The 18,064-nt window shown below is 39.9% G+C and overlaps 1 protein-coding gene across 2 annotated transcripts in view; it reads left to right on the top strand.

Annotated features, from left to right (window-relative positions):
- The window catches only part of BAZ1B (bromodomain adjacent to zinc finger domain 1B), a 70,883-nt gene that overhangs the window by 4,160 nt on the left and 48,659 nt on the right, over window positions 1-18,064 (top strand). For both annotated transcript variants that reach the window (XM_034988637.1, XM_034988636.1), the window contains exons 2-4: window positions 4,668-4,784; window positions 8,824-8,968; window positions 17,676-17,877. In XM_034988637.1, the coding sequence (XP_034844528.1) occupies window positions 4,668-4,784; window positions 8,824-8,968; window positions 17,676-17,877 (464 nt within the window). The remainder of the gene's footprint in view (window positions 1-4,667; window positions 4,785-8,823; window positions 8,969-17,675; window positions 17,878-18,064) is intronic.

The following is an 18,064-nucleotide window of genomic DNA, read 5'->3' as shown; positions in this document are numbered from 1 at the left end:
CGATCCCAGGACCCTGGGATCATGACCTGAGCCAAAGGCAGACTCTTAACGACTGAGCCACCCAGGCGCCCCCATGACTAGTCCGTTAAAGTTGTCATGTATTGTTAGAGGGCATTCATTCATTCCTAGATGTAAACCTTATTAGGTAGATAGTGCTGTCTAATAGACATATAATGTGCCAAATAAATAAAATCTTTATTAAAAAAAAGATTTTATTTATTTGTTTGTTAGAGATAGAGCGAGAGCACAAGCAGGGGGAGCTGCAGAGGCAGAGGGAGAAGCAGGCTCCCCGCTGAGCAAGGAGCCCGATGTGGGCCTAGATCCCAGGACCCTGGGATCATGACCTGAGCTGAAGGCAGACGGTTAACCAACTGAGCCACCCAGGCGTCCCAATAAAATCTTTTTTTTAAAAAAAAGGATGCCTGGGTAGGGCTCCATCCCAGTACCCCGGGATCACAACCTGAGCCAAAGGCAGACGCCCAATGACTGACCACCCAGGTGCCCCAGCTTCTTGGATTTTAAAACTTAAAAAAAAAAAAAATTTTTTTTAAAGATTTTATTTATTTATTTGAGAGAGAGAGAATGAGAGACAGAGAGCATGAGAAGGAGGGGAGTCAGCGAGAAGCAGACTCCCTGCTGAGCAGGGAGCCTGATGCAGGATTCAATCCAGGACTCGATCCCGGGACTCCAGGATCATGACCTGAGCAGAAGGCAGTTGCTTAATCAACTGAGCCACCGAGGCGCCCCAGATTTTAAAACTTGAAAGAAGTTTTCTATAGCTGGAGTAAAGAAGTGGGAATGGAGATTGAGCTGCTTAGTGGGGCTGGACCACATAGGTCCTTGGGAGATAGGTTGAGAAGTTTGGACTTTACCTTGAGTTTATGGGAGGCTGTTTACAGATTTGAACAGGATAGAAGCAGGTTCTTGAGAAGCTCACTGTGGCTGCAGTGTTGAGAATGGATCTGCAGCCTAGAGACTAGTGGCAGCTAAACTAGTGAGGCCATTATTAAGTAAACTAGGCAACAGGTATGGGGGCTGAACAAATTTACTAGCCCTCGAGGAGAGAAGTATATAGATTTCAAAATAAATTAGGTAGATTTGATGGGATTTGGTGATTGGCAAGGAATCAAGGATAATGTTTTGGTTGTCATTTGGTTAGTAGGTCATTCTCAGATAATAGAGAATGCTGGAAGAGGATCTAGTGTTTTTGTTTTGACTGGGAATGGGTGGGGAGGGTAGGAAGTGAGTGTTTAGTTTGGATGTTCTTCTATTGAGTTGCTTTGGATATCCAAATGGAAGTGTCTGTATTGCTAGTGTATTACAGGGGCCTGGAGTTCAGAGAGGAGACTGAGCTGGTGATAGAAATTACTAGAAATTACTAGCATATAGATAGTCATTGAAGTTATGGGAATTGATGCGGTCACCCTGAATGAGAATGCTGGACTGATAGTGATTTTTCAAAGGAGGGTGAGAAAGATATGTATCAGAGTAGGAGAGACTTTTATTGTTTGCAAAAAAGCATAATCAGTAAAAAATATTTGATATTTAAATATGTATTGTTTGGGCGCCTGGGTGGCTCAGTTGGTTAAGCGACTGCCTTCGGCTCAGGTCATGATCCCGGCGTCCCGGGATCGAGTCCCACATCGGGCTCCCTGCTCGGCGGGGAGCCTGCTTCTCCCTCTGACCCTCCCCCCTCTCATGCTCTCTCTCCCATTCTCTCTCTCAAATGAATAAATAAAATCTTAAAAAATAAAAAAAATAAAAATAAATAAATATGTATTGTTTGAGGAAAATAAAGTTTCTCCCTTTTTTCTTTTTTTTTTTTTTTTAAAGATTTTATTTATTTGAGAGAGAGAGAGAGCACATGAGAGGGGTGAGGTCAGAGGGAGAAGCAGACTCCCTGCTGAGCAGGGAGCCAGATGCGGGACTCAATCCTGAGACTCCAGGATCATGACCTGAGCCAAAGGCAGTCGCTTAACCAACTGAGCCACCCAGGCGCCCTCCCTTTTTTCTTCTTAAAAGAATAAAAATCATGGAACTTGCTCAACAAAGTCTTGATTGGTGGAGTGATTTTCAGTACTGTGGGAGCCAGAGGATTGCTTCCCAGTGTGAACATATTTGCATTTCAGGGGCCTGAGAGCAAATGAGATTTTAAAGTAAGAAGAAGAACTGGGTTTAAAAACAAGTAAGATTGAGAAGAAGGATGTTTGGGTGAGAAGCATAAAAGATCAGAGGATTACCAGTGAGGCCAATTAAAATGTTTTAAAATATTTTGGCTAGCTGAGAAGTGAGGATCAGAGGCTGAATTTGAATAATGGCTCTGTTGTGGAGGAGGAAGGACTGAACTGAGCCATAGATATGTGATTGCAATTCGGGACTGAAGAGCTGAGGATGATTCCCTGGTTTCTGACTGGGACACTAGGGCTTTCAGTGGCATTGGGAATAACTGTTGAGCAAGCTTAGGAGGGAGGGAAGAGGTAATAAGAGTTTAGTTTAGAAAAAGTTGGATTGGAGGTATCATTGAGGCATCCAGGTGATACCAGCTGGCCCTGTAGGTCTAGATCACAGGAGGATGACTGGGCACATCATTCCTACTTTTAAAAATAGCAGCTAATAACAAAAACTAAAATTCTTTCTTTAGGACATGTTTGTTTATCTCACATTCTCTCTGATTACACAGTGAATTTCTTCAATGTAAGTAAATACTGTGTTAGAATGTTATCAAGCTTTTTGAATGTTTAAATCTATTTACTGATTCTTTCTGTCATTATTTTACCTCTCCTTCCCCAGTGCAAACAGATAAAACCAGAAAACAAATTTATCTTGTTGATTAGTTATGGTAATGTCACTTTGGAAGCCATGCTGTTTCCTTTTCTCTGTAAGTTTTTATAAATTTTCAGTGAGATTGAATTTACATCGTTGTTTTTTTTTTTTTAAGATTTTATTTATTTATTTGACAGAGAGAGACACAGCGAGAGAGGGAACACAAGCAGGGGGAGCGGGAAAAGCAGGCTTCCCGTTGAGCAGGGAGCCCGATGCGGGGCTCGATCCCAGGACCCTGGGATCATGACCTGAGCCGAAGGCAGACGCCTAACGACTGAGCCACCCAGGCGCCCCCCAGAATTTACGTAGTTTTATATGGAAGCTTGCCTCCTGGTTTTTGCTGGTACTTCTTTTTTGTTTAGTCATTTAAATATATTAGCACCATTCCCCCTGCCACCCCAGGAAAAAAGATTTACTGTTTTGTGTTTGGCAGATCCTGAGAAAGATACAGTAAGGGAAGGCGCTTACACTGTTGGCTAAAACTACTCTTTTTGGATTACCTCTGGATTTGTCCCTGTCGTCTGTCTTTTCACTGATTATTAACCCAGGAAAACAAAGAATCTCCATATATTAAAAATGAATTACTTGTTTAATTGTAAGGTAATATTATGGATGAGCTGTTTAAATACTTCTATTTCAACTACTATAAAAAGTGTCACTTGGAAAGTACAGAGATTGGCAGCTAATTCTCTAGTTGTGTCAGTTTATTTTCTCGGGTAGCATCTGTTGCTGTGCGTAAAGTAAATTAGTTGTCATTTGAATTTGAATGTGGCTGTCTGGTAGTGAATTCTAGTTGAGATGGTGTGGAAAGTTACCATTTATATGGCACTAATAGGATGTTCTCTTCCTTCATCTGCCTTACAAGGATTGAACAGTGGTAAATGACTTGTGAGTGTAGTATTATTGGAGACAACATAAAGCTTGGGTAAATATGGTATCAAAATTATTTTTAGGGCTTTATGGAATTTATTTTTTAAACTCTAAGGATCAACAGGTGTTTCCGAGATAGACTGGAAGGCTTTCTAGGAAATGGATCATTAGCATATGCACAGGGTTATTCCAAACTGCCTATGAGACTGGGGTAGTTCATCTTTCCATGGAGCAGATTCTTAAGCTTGCTGACCATCTGAGTTCTGTGACAATTCCACATACCTTAAATTCTTATCCCTTATGATTTGTGTTTAATTTACCTTTATTTTTTCTTATAAATTTCCAGTGCCGTGGGAATTTTCTTGACATGAAACAGGTGATTTGAAGAAATCACATTTATAACAAAATATTAATTAAAAAAAATTTTATTTTAGGGCGCCTGGGTGGCTCAGTTGGTTGAGCGACTGCCTTCGGCTCAGGTCATGATCCTGGAGTCCCGGGATCGAGTCCTGTGTTGGTCTCCCTGCTCGACGGGGAGTCTGCTTCTCCCTCTCCCACTCCCCCCCTCTTGTGCGCTCTCTCTCTCTCTCTCATTCTCTCATTCAAATAAATAAAATCTTTAAAAAAAATTTTATTTTAAAGTAATTTCTGCACCTGGTGTGGGGCTCAAACCAACAACCCCAAGGTCAGGAGTTGCATGCTCCACCGACTGAGCCATCCAGGTGCCCCTAAAATACTAGTATTTTATCTGTTAAAACAAAAATATGACAAACCATTTAAGTCATTCTTTAGCTTTAATCATTTTATTTGGATTTGCCACTTGAAAACTCTAATTTCAATTTTAGCTTTTTATGCTGTACAATTATAGAAAGGATGCTTTAGTTTTTTTTTTTTTTATGTTATGAAGTATTTTATGGATATGGATAAGTTGTCTCTGTTGCTTGAATATTGTTTTCCTGAGCCATGGCTAACAGAGAGTACGAGGCCCGCCTGGAAAGGTACAGTGAGCGCATTTGGACATGTAAGAGTACTGGAAGCAGTCAACTAACACACAAGGAGGCCTGGGAGGAGGAACAGGAAGTTGCTGAACTGTAAGTAATAGAACCATTGCCCTTCTAGCACCATCTTCATATTATTAGGAAAGGGGGGATATTAACAGTAAAGCAGTATTTATATTTAAATTTATGCGCATACATTGGAATACATTACATTAGTGTAATGTGTTGGTGTCTGAGTGTCCTTGTCTAGTGGCATTTTGCTGGTAACAAAGTATGTGGAATATATAGTTGTGTAGACTTATTTAGGTATTTGCCAGGCTTTTGAGTGTTCTTGCTCTATTCTTCTACCTTGAAAATACTCTGGAAATGTGGTTTTTGTTTTGTTTTGTTTATTGTTTTAAAAGATTTTTTATTTACTCATTTGAGAAGGAGAGAGTGTGAGCATGAGTGGGGGCGGGCAGAAGGAGAGGGAGAAGCCGACTCTCTGCTGAGCAGGGAGCCCGATGCGGGGCCTGATCCCAGGATCCTGAGATCATGTCCCGAGCCGAAGGCAGATGCCTAACCGACTGAGCCACCCATGCGCCCCTTTTTTATTTTTTTAAAGATTTATTTATTTATTTATTTGACAGAGAGACACAGAGAGAGACAGGGAACACAAGCGGGGGGAGTGGGAGAGGGAGAAGCAGGCTTCCTGCGGAGCAGGGAACCCGATGCGGGGCTCGATCCCAGGGCTCTGGGATCATGACCTGAGCCGAAGGCAGATGCTTAACGACTGAGCCACCCAGGCGCCCCTTGTTTTTCTTTTAGAGAGAGCAAGCACATGCTTGAGGGGTGTGGAGGGGCAGAGGGAGGAGAGAGTCTTAAGCAGGCTCCATGCTCAGTGCAGAGCCCAATGTGGGGCTGGTGGGGCTCGATCTCAACAACCCTGAGATCATGACCTGAGCCAAAATCAAGAGTCAGATACTTAACCAACTGAGCCACCCAGGCACCCCTGGAAATGTGATCTGAGCAAAGGAAGTTGATAATAATCTAGAAGTAATATGGAGGCAGCAAATTAGAAAGTTTTCTTTATTTTGTGGTCTTTTGAAATTTAGGACAGTCTTTACAGTAGCTATCAAAAATAAACACACTGGGATACCTGGGTGGCTTGTTGGTTAAGCGACTGCCTTCGGCTCAGGTCATGATCCTGGAGTCCCTGGATCGAGTCCCGCATCGGGCTCCCTGCTCGGCGGGGAGTCTGCTTCTCCCCCTGACCCTCCCCCTCTCATGCTCTCTGTCTCTCATTCTCTCTCTCTCAAATAAATAAATAAAATCTTTAAAAAAAAAAAAAATAAGAAATAAACACACGGTTTGAAGACTGTTTATCTAAGTAGGGTGGTTGAATGAGGTGTCTTTAAAAATCCTGTCTATGTTCAAGTACCTACCCATCTGGGTATTCTCTCAGAGAAAACAATTTGGTCAGAAGGAACATGCAAAAGATACATGGAAACCAGGGATGATAATAAAACAGAACTCAATTTTAGGAATTGGGCAAAGAAGCTTTTTCTGTGCATTTTTCATCGACTTCTCTTGATAGCAGATAAATAGAGAGCATACAGTTGAGTAATCTGATACTGTTCTGCTTTTTTGCTGGTGTGAGGGCACTAGGTTCAGTTGAGATTTGGTTCTAGTAATGGCTCCATCACTAATAATTGTTGAGTCTGTTAACCTGGTGTCTGTTTCTTCTTTGCTTGATCACTTACAATGTTCCATTTTGGATTAGTGCAATTTACATATAAGTTTCGTTTAGTGTTTTAGACCAGGCATTAGCTAGCCTTTTCTGTAAAGTGCCAGTTAGTAAATACTTTAGGGTTTGTGGGCCACATGATTTCTGTCTCACCTATTCATCTCTGACATTGTACAGTGAAAACAGCCATAGGTAAAAGTGTAAATGAATGTGAATGACTGTAAATAAAAGAAAATATTATTTACAAAAACTAGTGGTAGGCTGAATTTGGCCCATGGGCTGTTGCCGACCCTCATAGTAGCTTGTAGACTTCCTGCGGGCAGGTCTCATATTTGACTTATTCTGGAATTGGTTACAATGGCTAGGCACTATCCTCTGCACTACATAAGCACTTACTGCTTGCTCTTTGCAAATAGAGATAATGCTACCTTTTCTGGGTGTCTTTTTGGGACAAAAGATATGTGTGTGAAAATTCATTGTAAATAAAAAGATGGTAACCATTAACCTATAATGAAGAGTATGAAGAGTACTCAGGAGGAAGTCAGTTATTGTTACTGGTAATATGATTATGTACCAGAAAAACCCAAAGAGAATCAAGTGAAAAACTGTTAGGAATAAATAAGAGAATTCAGTTTCAAAATGTAAATAAATTGCTTTCCTACATACAGAGAGACAGTGGGTATTTAGAGGCTAGAGACTAACCTGGAGTTGTTAGGGAAAACTTCATGGGTCTTATTGAGGAAGGTGACACTTGAAAGGGTAGTTTGTACCAAATTATAGAAGACAAGAGGAGACGTTTGTATTTAATTCAGTGAACAGTAGGAGGACAGCAATAATTTTTGAACAGGAGAGAGACATGGGTTTGGAGTTAGGCTTTGAGATTAATCTGGAAGCGGTGTGTAGGATGAGTTAGAGAAGGAAGAGCAGGTGGGAAGTTGATGTAGGCTTGCTAGGATAGTATTCAGGTAGAGAGTCATGGCATTTTTGGGAATAGAAATAATAAGAGAGATTCTCTAATCCTTCCTGAAAAGAGGGGTTTTGGCCTTAATTTTGGAAAAGCTCTATAAGCTTTCTTCTTGGAAAGTCATAATATACATTAGCATATTAAGGATTTTCAGAAGACTTCCACTAAAGAAGCTGTAGCTTGGTTTAACCTTGTGGGTTTCAAACTTACTTGACCTTAGAAGCCATTACAGCAGAGGTTCTGAAAAACACAGTTGGGGCATGTTTTATGTGATTTGATAGTGAACAGAATATAGGGCGTGATGGGAGGGATTACTGAAAAAGTATGGTTTTACAATTTCTATTCAAAGCAGAAATCACTTTTTTCCATTTATAAAAGTAATGCATACTTGTTATAAGAATGTAAGCAATACAGAGTTAATATAAGGATCTGAACATCACTGTCCAACCTCACTCCCCAGAAGTAACCATGGACAGTGAAGTTTTAAGCCTATTGACTGGGAGGCTTGATGGACAGCGTGCATTCTTAGGGGCCGGGAAAGGCCTCATGGAGTTAAGGAAGTCTAGGACATCTTGGGACGATGATTGAGCTGGGAGGGAGGATGGTAGGAAGAGGAAAAAGGTAACAGCCTTAACAAAGGCAGAGAGACTGGAAGCTTACTGATGGACTGGGGAATAGCAGATAACTCCATAGGTAAACTGTAAGGCAGTATACTAAGACTTTAAGGCTAGCAGTCAGTTGGAGGAACGTTTTTAGTTACAAACCGCACAGAGTGACTGGGAATATCATGATAGTAAGCGTAATAGGCTGTCAGCCTTGCATGAGTGTCATGTTGCACTCTTCATTTGTTCATGTTGGGTATGTTAATTAAAATTCTTTTTTGCTAGTTTAATAAGTGAAAAGTAGTACTTCATTGTTTTACTTTTGCAAGGGCTTTGGGGTTCAAGTTATGGTTCCAACATGTTAACCCTTCCTGATTTATTTCCCTTGTTCATAAAGTGAAAATTCTAGACATGTCACAAGGTATTGTGAGACCTAAACGAATGAATGCATAGGAAAGAATTTTATTGACTGAAACCTAACACAAATAGAATCAAGTTATGGGCTTCTAAGAAACAAAAAAAAAAAAAGGGTAAAGGATATGAATAAATAATTCACACCTAAAAAGGGAAGTCTGCTATACAAACAAATGGGAAAATGTTCAGCCTTACTGATGGTGTGCCTATTAATTTTATTTTCCAAATGAGAAAATTAACCTGGATAAGCCCATCTGACAGAGCTTTTTACAGTTCCTTCTTTGTCCTGCATGCCACATGGTTTTTAAGCTTTCTGTTCCCCAGTGCCTGCTTATATTTGCTAAAGAAAGGTTTGCACTAACTTGAATTAATTCTCTAGATAGGTTTTTGTGCATTTTCTTGGTAACTAATAACATGTTTGTTTAGTTTGAAGGAGGAGTTCCCTGCCTGGTACGAGAAACTTGTTCTGGAAATGGTTCACCATAACACAGCCTCTTTAGAGAAATTAGTAGATACTGCTTGGTTGGAGATTATGACCAAATACGCTGTGGGAGAAGAGTGTGATTTTGAGGTAAGCCCCTATTTTTTTTGGTACGATTTGACTCACTAACCATACATTGAGATTAGAGCTTCCAGCATAGATTACAGAGTGTAGTTCTGTGTGTAAAATTGTGTTATATTTGAAGTCTGCTTTACTTAGTATCAGATACTGTGAGGACCAAATTTTAGAACTATATTCATTGTTGGGAATGTTTAATATTATGTTAGTATTACGGTAATTATTGGGACGCCTGGATGGCTCAGTCAGTTAAACATCTGCCTTTGGCTCAGGTCATGATCCCAGGATCCTGGGATCGAGCCTCGAGTCCAGCTCCCTTCTCAGTGGGGAATCTGCTTGTCCCCCTCCCTTTGCCGCTTTGCCCCTCCACCCCTCCCCCCTGCTTGTGCACTCTCTCTTGCTTGCGTGCTCTCTCTCTCTCTCTCTCTCTCACAAATAAATCTTTAAAAAAATATTATGGTAATTGTTATACTATGTACCATTGCATCCTTGTTTGCCCTGTTTTATCCCTTTTTGATAACTGCTATCTTGGCTTTTTTTGGTTGTGTAATTTTTTCAAAGACTTTCAGATAATGTTTAATCCAAATCTGTGGTACCAATAAGCAAAGAATGTCATTTCAGTACAATAGTGAGTGAGTTGACTTTTTTCTTTTCTTTTTTTTTTTTTACTAAATTTGTTTTTTTAATTTTCTAGTCCAGATAGCACAAGGATAACTATGACTAAAGTAAAAACCTAACACTAAAGCAATCCCTATATAATCCTTTGAAAGCTTAAAGTAAGATTCAGGAAGAAGGGAACTAACATTTGTTAAATATCTGTATGTACTGGATACTGGGCTGATTGCTTTGCTATAACATCTTGCAGAATCTGCACAGAAAATGGTGAGGTGGTAAACAGGCTTAGATATTTATCTATTTTTTAATTTATTTTTTCTTTTTTATTTAAATTTAATTAACATATAGTGTATTATTAGTTTCAGAGGTAATTTAGTGACTCATCAGTTGTGTATAACACCCAGTGCTCATTACATCACGTGCCCTCCTCAATGCTCATCACCCAGTTACCCCATCCTCCCACCCTCCTTCCCTCCAGCAACCTTCAGTTTGTTTCCTATAGTTAAGAGTCTCTTATGGTTTGTCTCCCTCTCTGCTTTTGTCTTATTTTTCTTTCCCTTCCCCTGTGTTCATCTGTTTTGTTTATTAAATTCCACATGAGTGAAATCATTTGATATTTATCTTTCTCTGACAGACTCATTTCACTTAGCATAATATCCTCTAGTTCTATCCACATCATTGCAGATGGCAAGATATCATTTTTTTTTAATGGCTGAGTAATATTTCATCATGTGTGCGCGCGCATGCTTGCTTGTGTGTGTGTACCACATCTTCTTTATCCATTCATCTGTCGATGGACATCTGGGCTCTTTCCATCATTTGGCTGTTGTGGATGTTGTTGCTATAAACATTGGGTGCATGTCAGGCTCAAGTATTTAAATAACTTGTTTAGGGGCTCCTGGCTGGCTCAGTTGGCAGAGCATGTGACTCTTGATCTTGGGGCTATGAGTTCAAGCCCCACACTGGGTGTAGAGATAGCTTAAAAAAAATAGCTTTCAGATTGATTTTTTTTTTTAAAGATTTTATTTATTTGTCAGAGGGAGAGAGAGAGTGAGCACAAACGGGGAGCGGCAGGCAGAGGGAGAAGCAGACTCCCCGCTGAGCAGGGAGCCCGATGCGGGACTCGATCCTAGGACCCTGGGATCATGACCTGAGCCGAAGGCAGTCGCTTAACCAACTGAGCCACCCAGGCGTCCTCAGATTGATATGTTTTAGTTAAGAGTAGTTTCAGCTGTATGTAATGAAATAGCTGACTAGCAGTGTCCAGTACTTCTCAGACTTTAGCCTAAATAAAATCACTTGGAGGACTTCTGAATATACATTCTTGGGCACCATCCCCGAGGGTAGGGCCTAAAAGTATGCAGTTCTGACCAGCTCCGGGGTGTGATAATGACACTCTGGGGACAACACTTTGAGTAGTATTGGCTTAAGCAATGAAGACATTTGATTATCTCACATAGTAAGTCTTAGAGGCAGGTGGTACCAGATTTGGCATAGAGGCTGGATAATATTGTCGAGGACCTATACTTTGTTATCTTTCTGCCTTTCTGCTCTTCTCTTCTCAGGGTGTTGGGTTTTGTCCTTAGCTTTGTTGCCTCTTGGTTGTGAACTTGTGACTGTACTCAGAGTGAGAAAATGCTTACCTAAGCATTGTAAGAAAATGATTACTAGAAGTGTATACTCCCTCCCCTCCACCCCGACCCTTGTCTTTACATGTTATTGGCTAGACTATGTCTATATAACCATCCTTAGCTGCAAGGGGGCTGAGAAAGTGAATATTGCCTTTTTTTTTTTTTTTTTTTAAGATTGATTTATTTATTTGAGAGAGAGCTCAAGAGAGAGCATGAGCTGTGGCGAGGGGCAGAGGGAGAGGGAAAAGCAGGCTCCCTGTCAAGCAGGGAGTCTGATGTGGGGCTCAGTCCTAGGACCCCGAGATCATGACCTGAGCTGAATTGAAGGCAGACGCATAACCAACTGAGCCACCGCCCCCCTCTTTTTTTTAAAGCCTCAGAAAAAGCAGCCTGGCAAGAGAAAAGAGGGAGGGGAATGGCTTAGGTAGCCCAACGGTAGCCAGTAAGTGATGGGACAAGGATTCAGACTTTTGTCTTTTTGTGTGGTTCCAAAGTTCTTGTTCTTTTCCCTAATTTACTTTGACTCCCTGGAGCTCCTAGCTAGTTCTTTTTGTTATATTTGTAATGTCTGTGGGTTTTAATCACATACTTTACATTAGTCAGAGTCCTGGCAGGAAACAGATGGCATATTCAAATAGTGTAATTGAATTGAATTTAATAAAGGGACTATAGATAAGAGACAACAGTGTGATCTAGGTTAAGGAAAACTAACAAGGAAAGGTTAAGTACCTGATTGCTATCAACAGTAGAGAGACTACCACTTCAAAACCCCGAAGAAACAAGGGAGGGAGTGGGTACTGGAATTAGAAAAGAGTAATGTAGTTGTAGAAGAGTACTTTGATAGTAAGATGTAAGCAATTTCCTAGGGAGGTAGTCAAGGGAATAAATACCCCAACATCACTTTTCTTCCACCATCTGATTTTCTGCTCTTGCTTCCTATGGGTTGAACTCACCAAAATCTAGACAAGGGAGCCCTTTGGTGTATGCCACAAAGATCAGCCTGTATAATACAGGACAGAGTAAGGTAGAGAAGAATGGAGACCGATTTGGAGTGGCAAAAGGAAAATATGCTGTACACATCTGCAAGGTGAAAGAGGAAAAGTTTGACGAAGGGGGAGAGAGAAATTAGGGAGAGAAGTATGCCCATAAACATATGACAAAGTGTTTAAACTCATTAGTAATCCAGGAAAGCAAATTAAAAGCTAGCAAGACCATTTTATGCATATCAGATTAGTAAATAAGAAAAAGTCAAAATAATGGCAAGTTTTGACAAGAATGTGGAGCTGCTGGTTTACTACTAACTGTTTTGATAAACACTTGAGCATTACTGAATACAATTGAGTGTGCACATACCTTTTGACAAAGGATTTTTTTCTTAAATATCCTTTTAATAACTAATAATGTTGAAGATCTTCTCATGTATTTGTTGCTATGTTTTTATTTATATTTCTTTTGGTGAAGTGTCTTCAAATCTTTGTCCCTTTTTAAATTGGATTGTTTTCTTGTTTTTGAGTTTTTTTTTTTTTTCCAAAGATTTTATTTATTTATTCATGAGAGACAGAGAGAGAGAGAAGCAGAGGGAGAAGCAGGCTCCCAAGGAGCAGGAAGCCCGATGCGGGACTCGATCCCAGGACCCTGAGATCATGACCTGAGCCGAAGGCAGACACTTAACCATCTGAGCCACCCAGGCGCCCTCTTGTTTTTGAGTTTTAAGAGTTTTTTATTCTGGGTACAAGTTCTTTATTAGGCATATGCTTTGCTTTTGCTCCCAATTAGGGTTTGTGTTTTCATTTTCTTTCTTTTTTTTTTTTTTTTAAAGATTTTATTTATTTATTTGACAGAGAGAGAGAGAGAGCACAGATAGGCAGAGCGGCAGGCAGAGGGAGAAGCAGACTCGCTGCTGAGCAGGGAGCCTGATGTGGGGCTCAATCCCAGGACCCTGGGATCATGACCTGAGCCGAAGGCAGGCGCTTAACCAACTGAGCCACTCAGGCGCCCCTGTGTTTTCATTTTCTTAACAGTGTCCTTTGAAGAGCAGAATTTTTTAGTTTTCATGAAACTGAATAGAAATTTTGCAACTATACCAGGGCACTTGGGTGCCTCTGTCGATTAAGCATCTGACTCTTGGTTTTTGCTCAGGTCATGATCTCAGGGTCCTGGGATCAAGCCCCACACCTGCTTGAGATTCTCTCTCTCCTCCCCCTCTGCCCCCCCCCGCCCCCCGTGCACACACTCTCTCTCAAATAAAGAAATCTTAAAAAAAAGAAAAAGCAACTACACCTAATTGTATGTGTAATTACATTTAATATAAATGATCTAAACATTTAAGTTAAAAGGTAGAAATTGCCAGATTGGATAAAAAAGCAAGACTCAGTTATATGCTGCCTATAAGAAAGATGTAAATAGGATGGAGAAAGAGATACCATCCTAACATTAGGTCAAAAGAAATCTGGAGTGGCTATATAAGTATCAGACAAAGTAGATTTCAGGGCAAAAAATATCACCAGATAAATATTTCATAATGACAGAGGGGTCTGTTTATTGAGAGGACGTAGCAGCCCTTTATGTTTATGCATTTACTAAAGAGAATTTCAAGATCTATGAAATGGGGTGCCTGGGTCTGTTAAGTGTCCCGACTCTTGATTTCGGCTCAGGGTTGAGGGGTTGAGCCCGGCATCTGGGCTCTGCACTCAGCAGGGAGTCTGCTTCTCTCTTTCTCCCTTTCCCTCTGTACCCCCCCGGCCCCTGTGTGTGCTCTCTCTCTCTTTAAAATAAATACAGCTTAAAAAAGATCTGTGAAACAACAATGGATAGAACTATAAGAAGAAATAGATATTACAGCTGTAGTTGGAGATTTCAACACCCCTGTTCTCAGTAACTGATAGGAAAAGTAGACAAAGTCAGCAAGAATATGGAAAACTTGAATGGCATTATCAACTGACTTAACCTAATTGCCATTTGTAAAATACTCTACCTGATGACTACAGAATAGACATTGCTCCCAAGTGCAGAATTTTCCAAGGTGGACCATACTTTGGGCCATAAAAAAGTAAATAAATTTAAAAGGACTCAAGTCATACAAAGAATATACTGTGACCAAAATGGAATTAAATTAGAAATCAATAATAGCTATCTGGAAACCACAGATAATTGGAAACTCAGTAAGACACCTTTAAGTTACCTGGATTAGAGAAAAAAATCGAAAGGGAAATTAGAAAATGTTTTGAACTGCATGGAAGTGAAAACAATGTGTTAGAATTTATGAGATGCTGCCTACAGTAGGGCTTAGGAGAAATGTATAGCACTAAACAATCAAACTGTTTTATTAGGAAAAAATGGTCTCAAATTGTTGGCCTTGGCTTCTACCTTAAGAGATAAGAAAAAGAAAAGCAAATTAAATCCAAAGAAAACAGAAAAAGAAAGGATTTAATAAAGATCAAAGTAGAAATTAGTAAAATAGAAAACAGGAAAATCAATGAAACCAAAAGCTGCTAATTTGAAAAAGATCAATAAAATTGATAAACCTCCAGCCAAACTCCCAGGGTAAAAAGAGAAGACACAAATTAACCAACATGAAGAATCAGGTGATATCTACAGTCTACAGATATTGACAGGGTAATAAGGAAATATTATGAACATCTTTGACACCAGTAAATTTGACAACTAAAATGGACAAATTCCTTGAAAGATACAAACTACCGAAACCCACTCAACAAGAAATAATAGAAACCTTAATAGCCCTTATTATATCTATTAAAGAAATTAAACTTGTGGTTAAAATTACCTGATAAAACTCCAGGCCCAAATGTCTTCATTGGTGAATTCTACCAAACATTTAAGGAAGATAATAGCACCAATTCAATACAAATGTTATCAGAAAATAGAGGAGGAGAGGGAGGTGGGAATTCTTTGCAACTTATTATGTGAGGTCAGCATTACCCTGATACTAAAACCATATAAGCACATTAAAAGAAAAAACTATGGATTAAGGAAAAAAAAAATCTATGTTCATAAAACTCCCTTGTGAACATAGATTCAAAGTTTTTTTTTTTTTTTTTTAAAGATTTTATTTATTTATTTGAGAGAGAGAGAGCGAGCATGAGGGGGAGAGGGTCAGAGGGAGAAGCAGACTCCTCGCTGAGCAAGGAGCCCGATGCGGGACTCGATCCCGGGACTCCAGGATCATGACCTGAGCCGAAGGCAGTCGCTTAACCAACTGAGCCACCCAGGCGCCCCAGATTCAAAGTTTTTTAATCAAAATTTTAGAAAATGAAATCCAGCACTAGGAAAAGGACAGTTTATCATGATTCAGTGGGGTTTATCCTACAAATTCAAAGTTGTTATAAATTTATAATTCTCCTTATAAACAGGATGAAAAACCATACGGTCATCTCATTTTACACACAAAAAGTGTTCAACAAAATCCAGCATCAGTTCCTGATAAAAACTCTGAGCAAACTGCAAATAGAAATGCCTTCAGTCTAATAAAGGATATTTACAGAATAACCTCCAGCTAACATTATACCTAATGGTAAAAGACTGAATGTCTGCTCTCCCACTCCATTTAACATTGTCCTGGTGGTTCTAGTCAGTGGTACTATGTCAAGAAAAGGAAATAAAGGGCATCTAAATTGGGAAGGAAGAAGTAAAGTGATCTTTATTTGCAGACAACATGATTGTCTATGTAGAAAATCTGGAATCTCCCATAAAAGCTACTAGAACTAATAAGTGAGTTTATGAGCAGGGTAGCAGGATACAAGACAAGATAAATAATATGAAAACCAGTGTTAACAAACAATTGGAAATTGAAATTTAGAGAGATCAGTACCATTAAAGATTTTTTTTTTTTTAAGATTTTATTTATTTGACAGAGACACACAGTGAGAGAGGGAACACAAGCAGGGGGAGTGGGAGTGGGAGAGGGAGAAGCAGGCTTCCTGCTGAGCGGGGAGCCTGATGCGGGGCTCGATCCCAGGACCCTGGGATCATGACCTGAGCTGAAGGCAGACGCTTAACGACTGAGCCACCCAGGCGTCCCTAAAGATTTTTTGTTTATTTGTTTTTGAGAGAGAGAGAAAAAACATGAGTGGGGGGAGGGGCAGAGGGAGAAGCAGACTACCTGCTGAGCAGGGAGCCCGATGTGGGACTTGATCCCAGGATCCCGGGGTCATGACCTGAGCTGAAGGCAGACGCTTAACCGACTGAGCCACCCAGGCTCCCGGAAAGATCAGTACCCTTTATGGTAATGTCAAAAAATGTGAAATACTCTGGGAGTAATTTGACAAGAGATACCCAAGATCCATACAGTAAAAATTATAAAATGTTCCTGAGAGAAATTAAAGAAGGCTTTAAATGATAGATATACCTTTGTTCATGGGTGGGAAAACTCAGTATTGTTGAAATGTCAGTTCTTTCTAAATTGATGTGTAGATTAACCACAGTTGCAATAAAATCCCAGCAGCTTTTCAACTATACTCAAATTAAAAAATAATAATAATAAAAATCCAAGCAGCTTTTTTGTAGGAGTCGTCAAGCTGATTATGAAGTTCATGTGGAAGGGTGCCTGGGTGGCTCGGTCCGACTCTTGGTTTTGGCTCAGGTCATGATCTCTGGTTGGGGAGATTGAGCCTTTTGGTCAGCGGGGAGTCTGCTTCCTCTGACTTCCCTCTCCCTCTCCCACTGCCCTTCTCCCTGGCTTGCATTCTCTCTCTTTCTCTGAAATAAATCTTTATTTTATTTTTTTAAAGATTTTATTTATTTATTTGAGAGAGATAGAGAGCATGAGTCGGGGGGGGGAGGGACAGGGGGAGAGGGAGAAGCAGGCGTCCCACTGAGCAGGGAACCTGATGCGGGGCTCGATCCCAGGATCCTGGGATCATGATCTGAGCCGAAGGCAGTTGCTTAACTGACTGAGCCATCCAGGTGCCCCCCACTACTGAATTTTGAGAGGTGGAAAGGTAATTAAGTGAAGAAAAGATCGTCTTTTCAACAGATGATTCTAGAATAATTGGATATCCATGTGTATAGTTGATATTTATTTATTTTTTAGAGATTTTATTAAGTAATCTACACCCAGTGTGGGGCTCAGACTCATAGCCCTGAAATCAAGAGTCATGTGCTCTTCCTACTGAGCCAGCCAGGTGTTCCTGTATAGTTGATTTTCTTAAAAATGGAAATTCTTGAACTGTATTTTACATATATGTCAGGTTAGTATAATGATTGCCTTTTGGCCTTAGTACATTGGTGCATGAATTTTGAACTAGGTGGTGATCATTTTATTTTTTAAGGTATCCTATTTCAAGTTAGAAGTCTGAGAAATAAAGTTGGAAAAAAGTCACTGTACTTGGCTGCTTCAGAGTTTCAGTGAATTTCTGTCAGGTGAAGTGGGATGGATATTGGATAATATATTCTAAATATCTTTAGGTTTCTGATTCTTATTTATTGTCTTTGATTCTCTCCTGTCTCCTTTATAGGTTGGGAAGGAAAAAATGCTCAAGGTGAGGATTGTGAAGATTCATCCTTTGGAGAAAGTAGATGAAGAGGCCACTGAGAAGAAATCAGATGGTGCCTGTGATTCTCCCTCAAGCGACAAAGAGAATTCTAGCCAAATTGCTCAGGATCATCAGAAGAAGGAGGCAATTGTAAAAGAGGATGAAGGAAGGAGAGAGAGTATTAGTATGTATGATGCTAGCTTTCCTTAGTGAGTTACGTTACTCTGTTCTGTTTATTTTATACTCAAATCTTTTTCAGTTCTCTAGCAACTAGATTTGTAATTGAGTTTTGTAGATAGCTAGACATATTTTTGTTCATTTATGATTCAGAAAACCAAATATTCACCAAGTGAATTAAGATTTAAACCTGC

Source organism: Mirounga leonina, unplaced genomic scaffold, assembly GCF_011800145.1.
Source record: "Mirounga leonina isolate KUSES-001 unplaced genomic scaffold, KU_Mleo_1.0 Mir_454, whole genome shotgun sequence".
Lineage (NCBI taxonomy): Eukaryota > Metazoa > Chordata > Mammalia > Carnivora > Phocidae > Mirounga > Mirounga leonina.
Note: the sequence above shows the minus strand (reverse complement) of the source record. Positions and strands in the feature narration are given on the sequence as shown.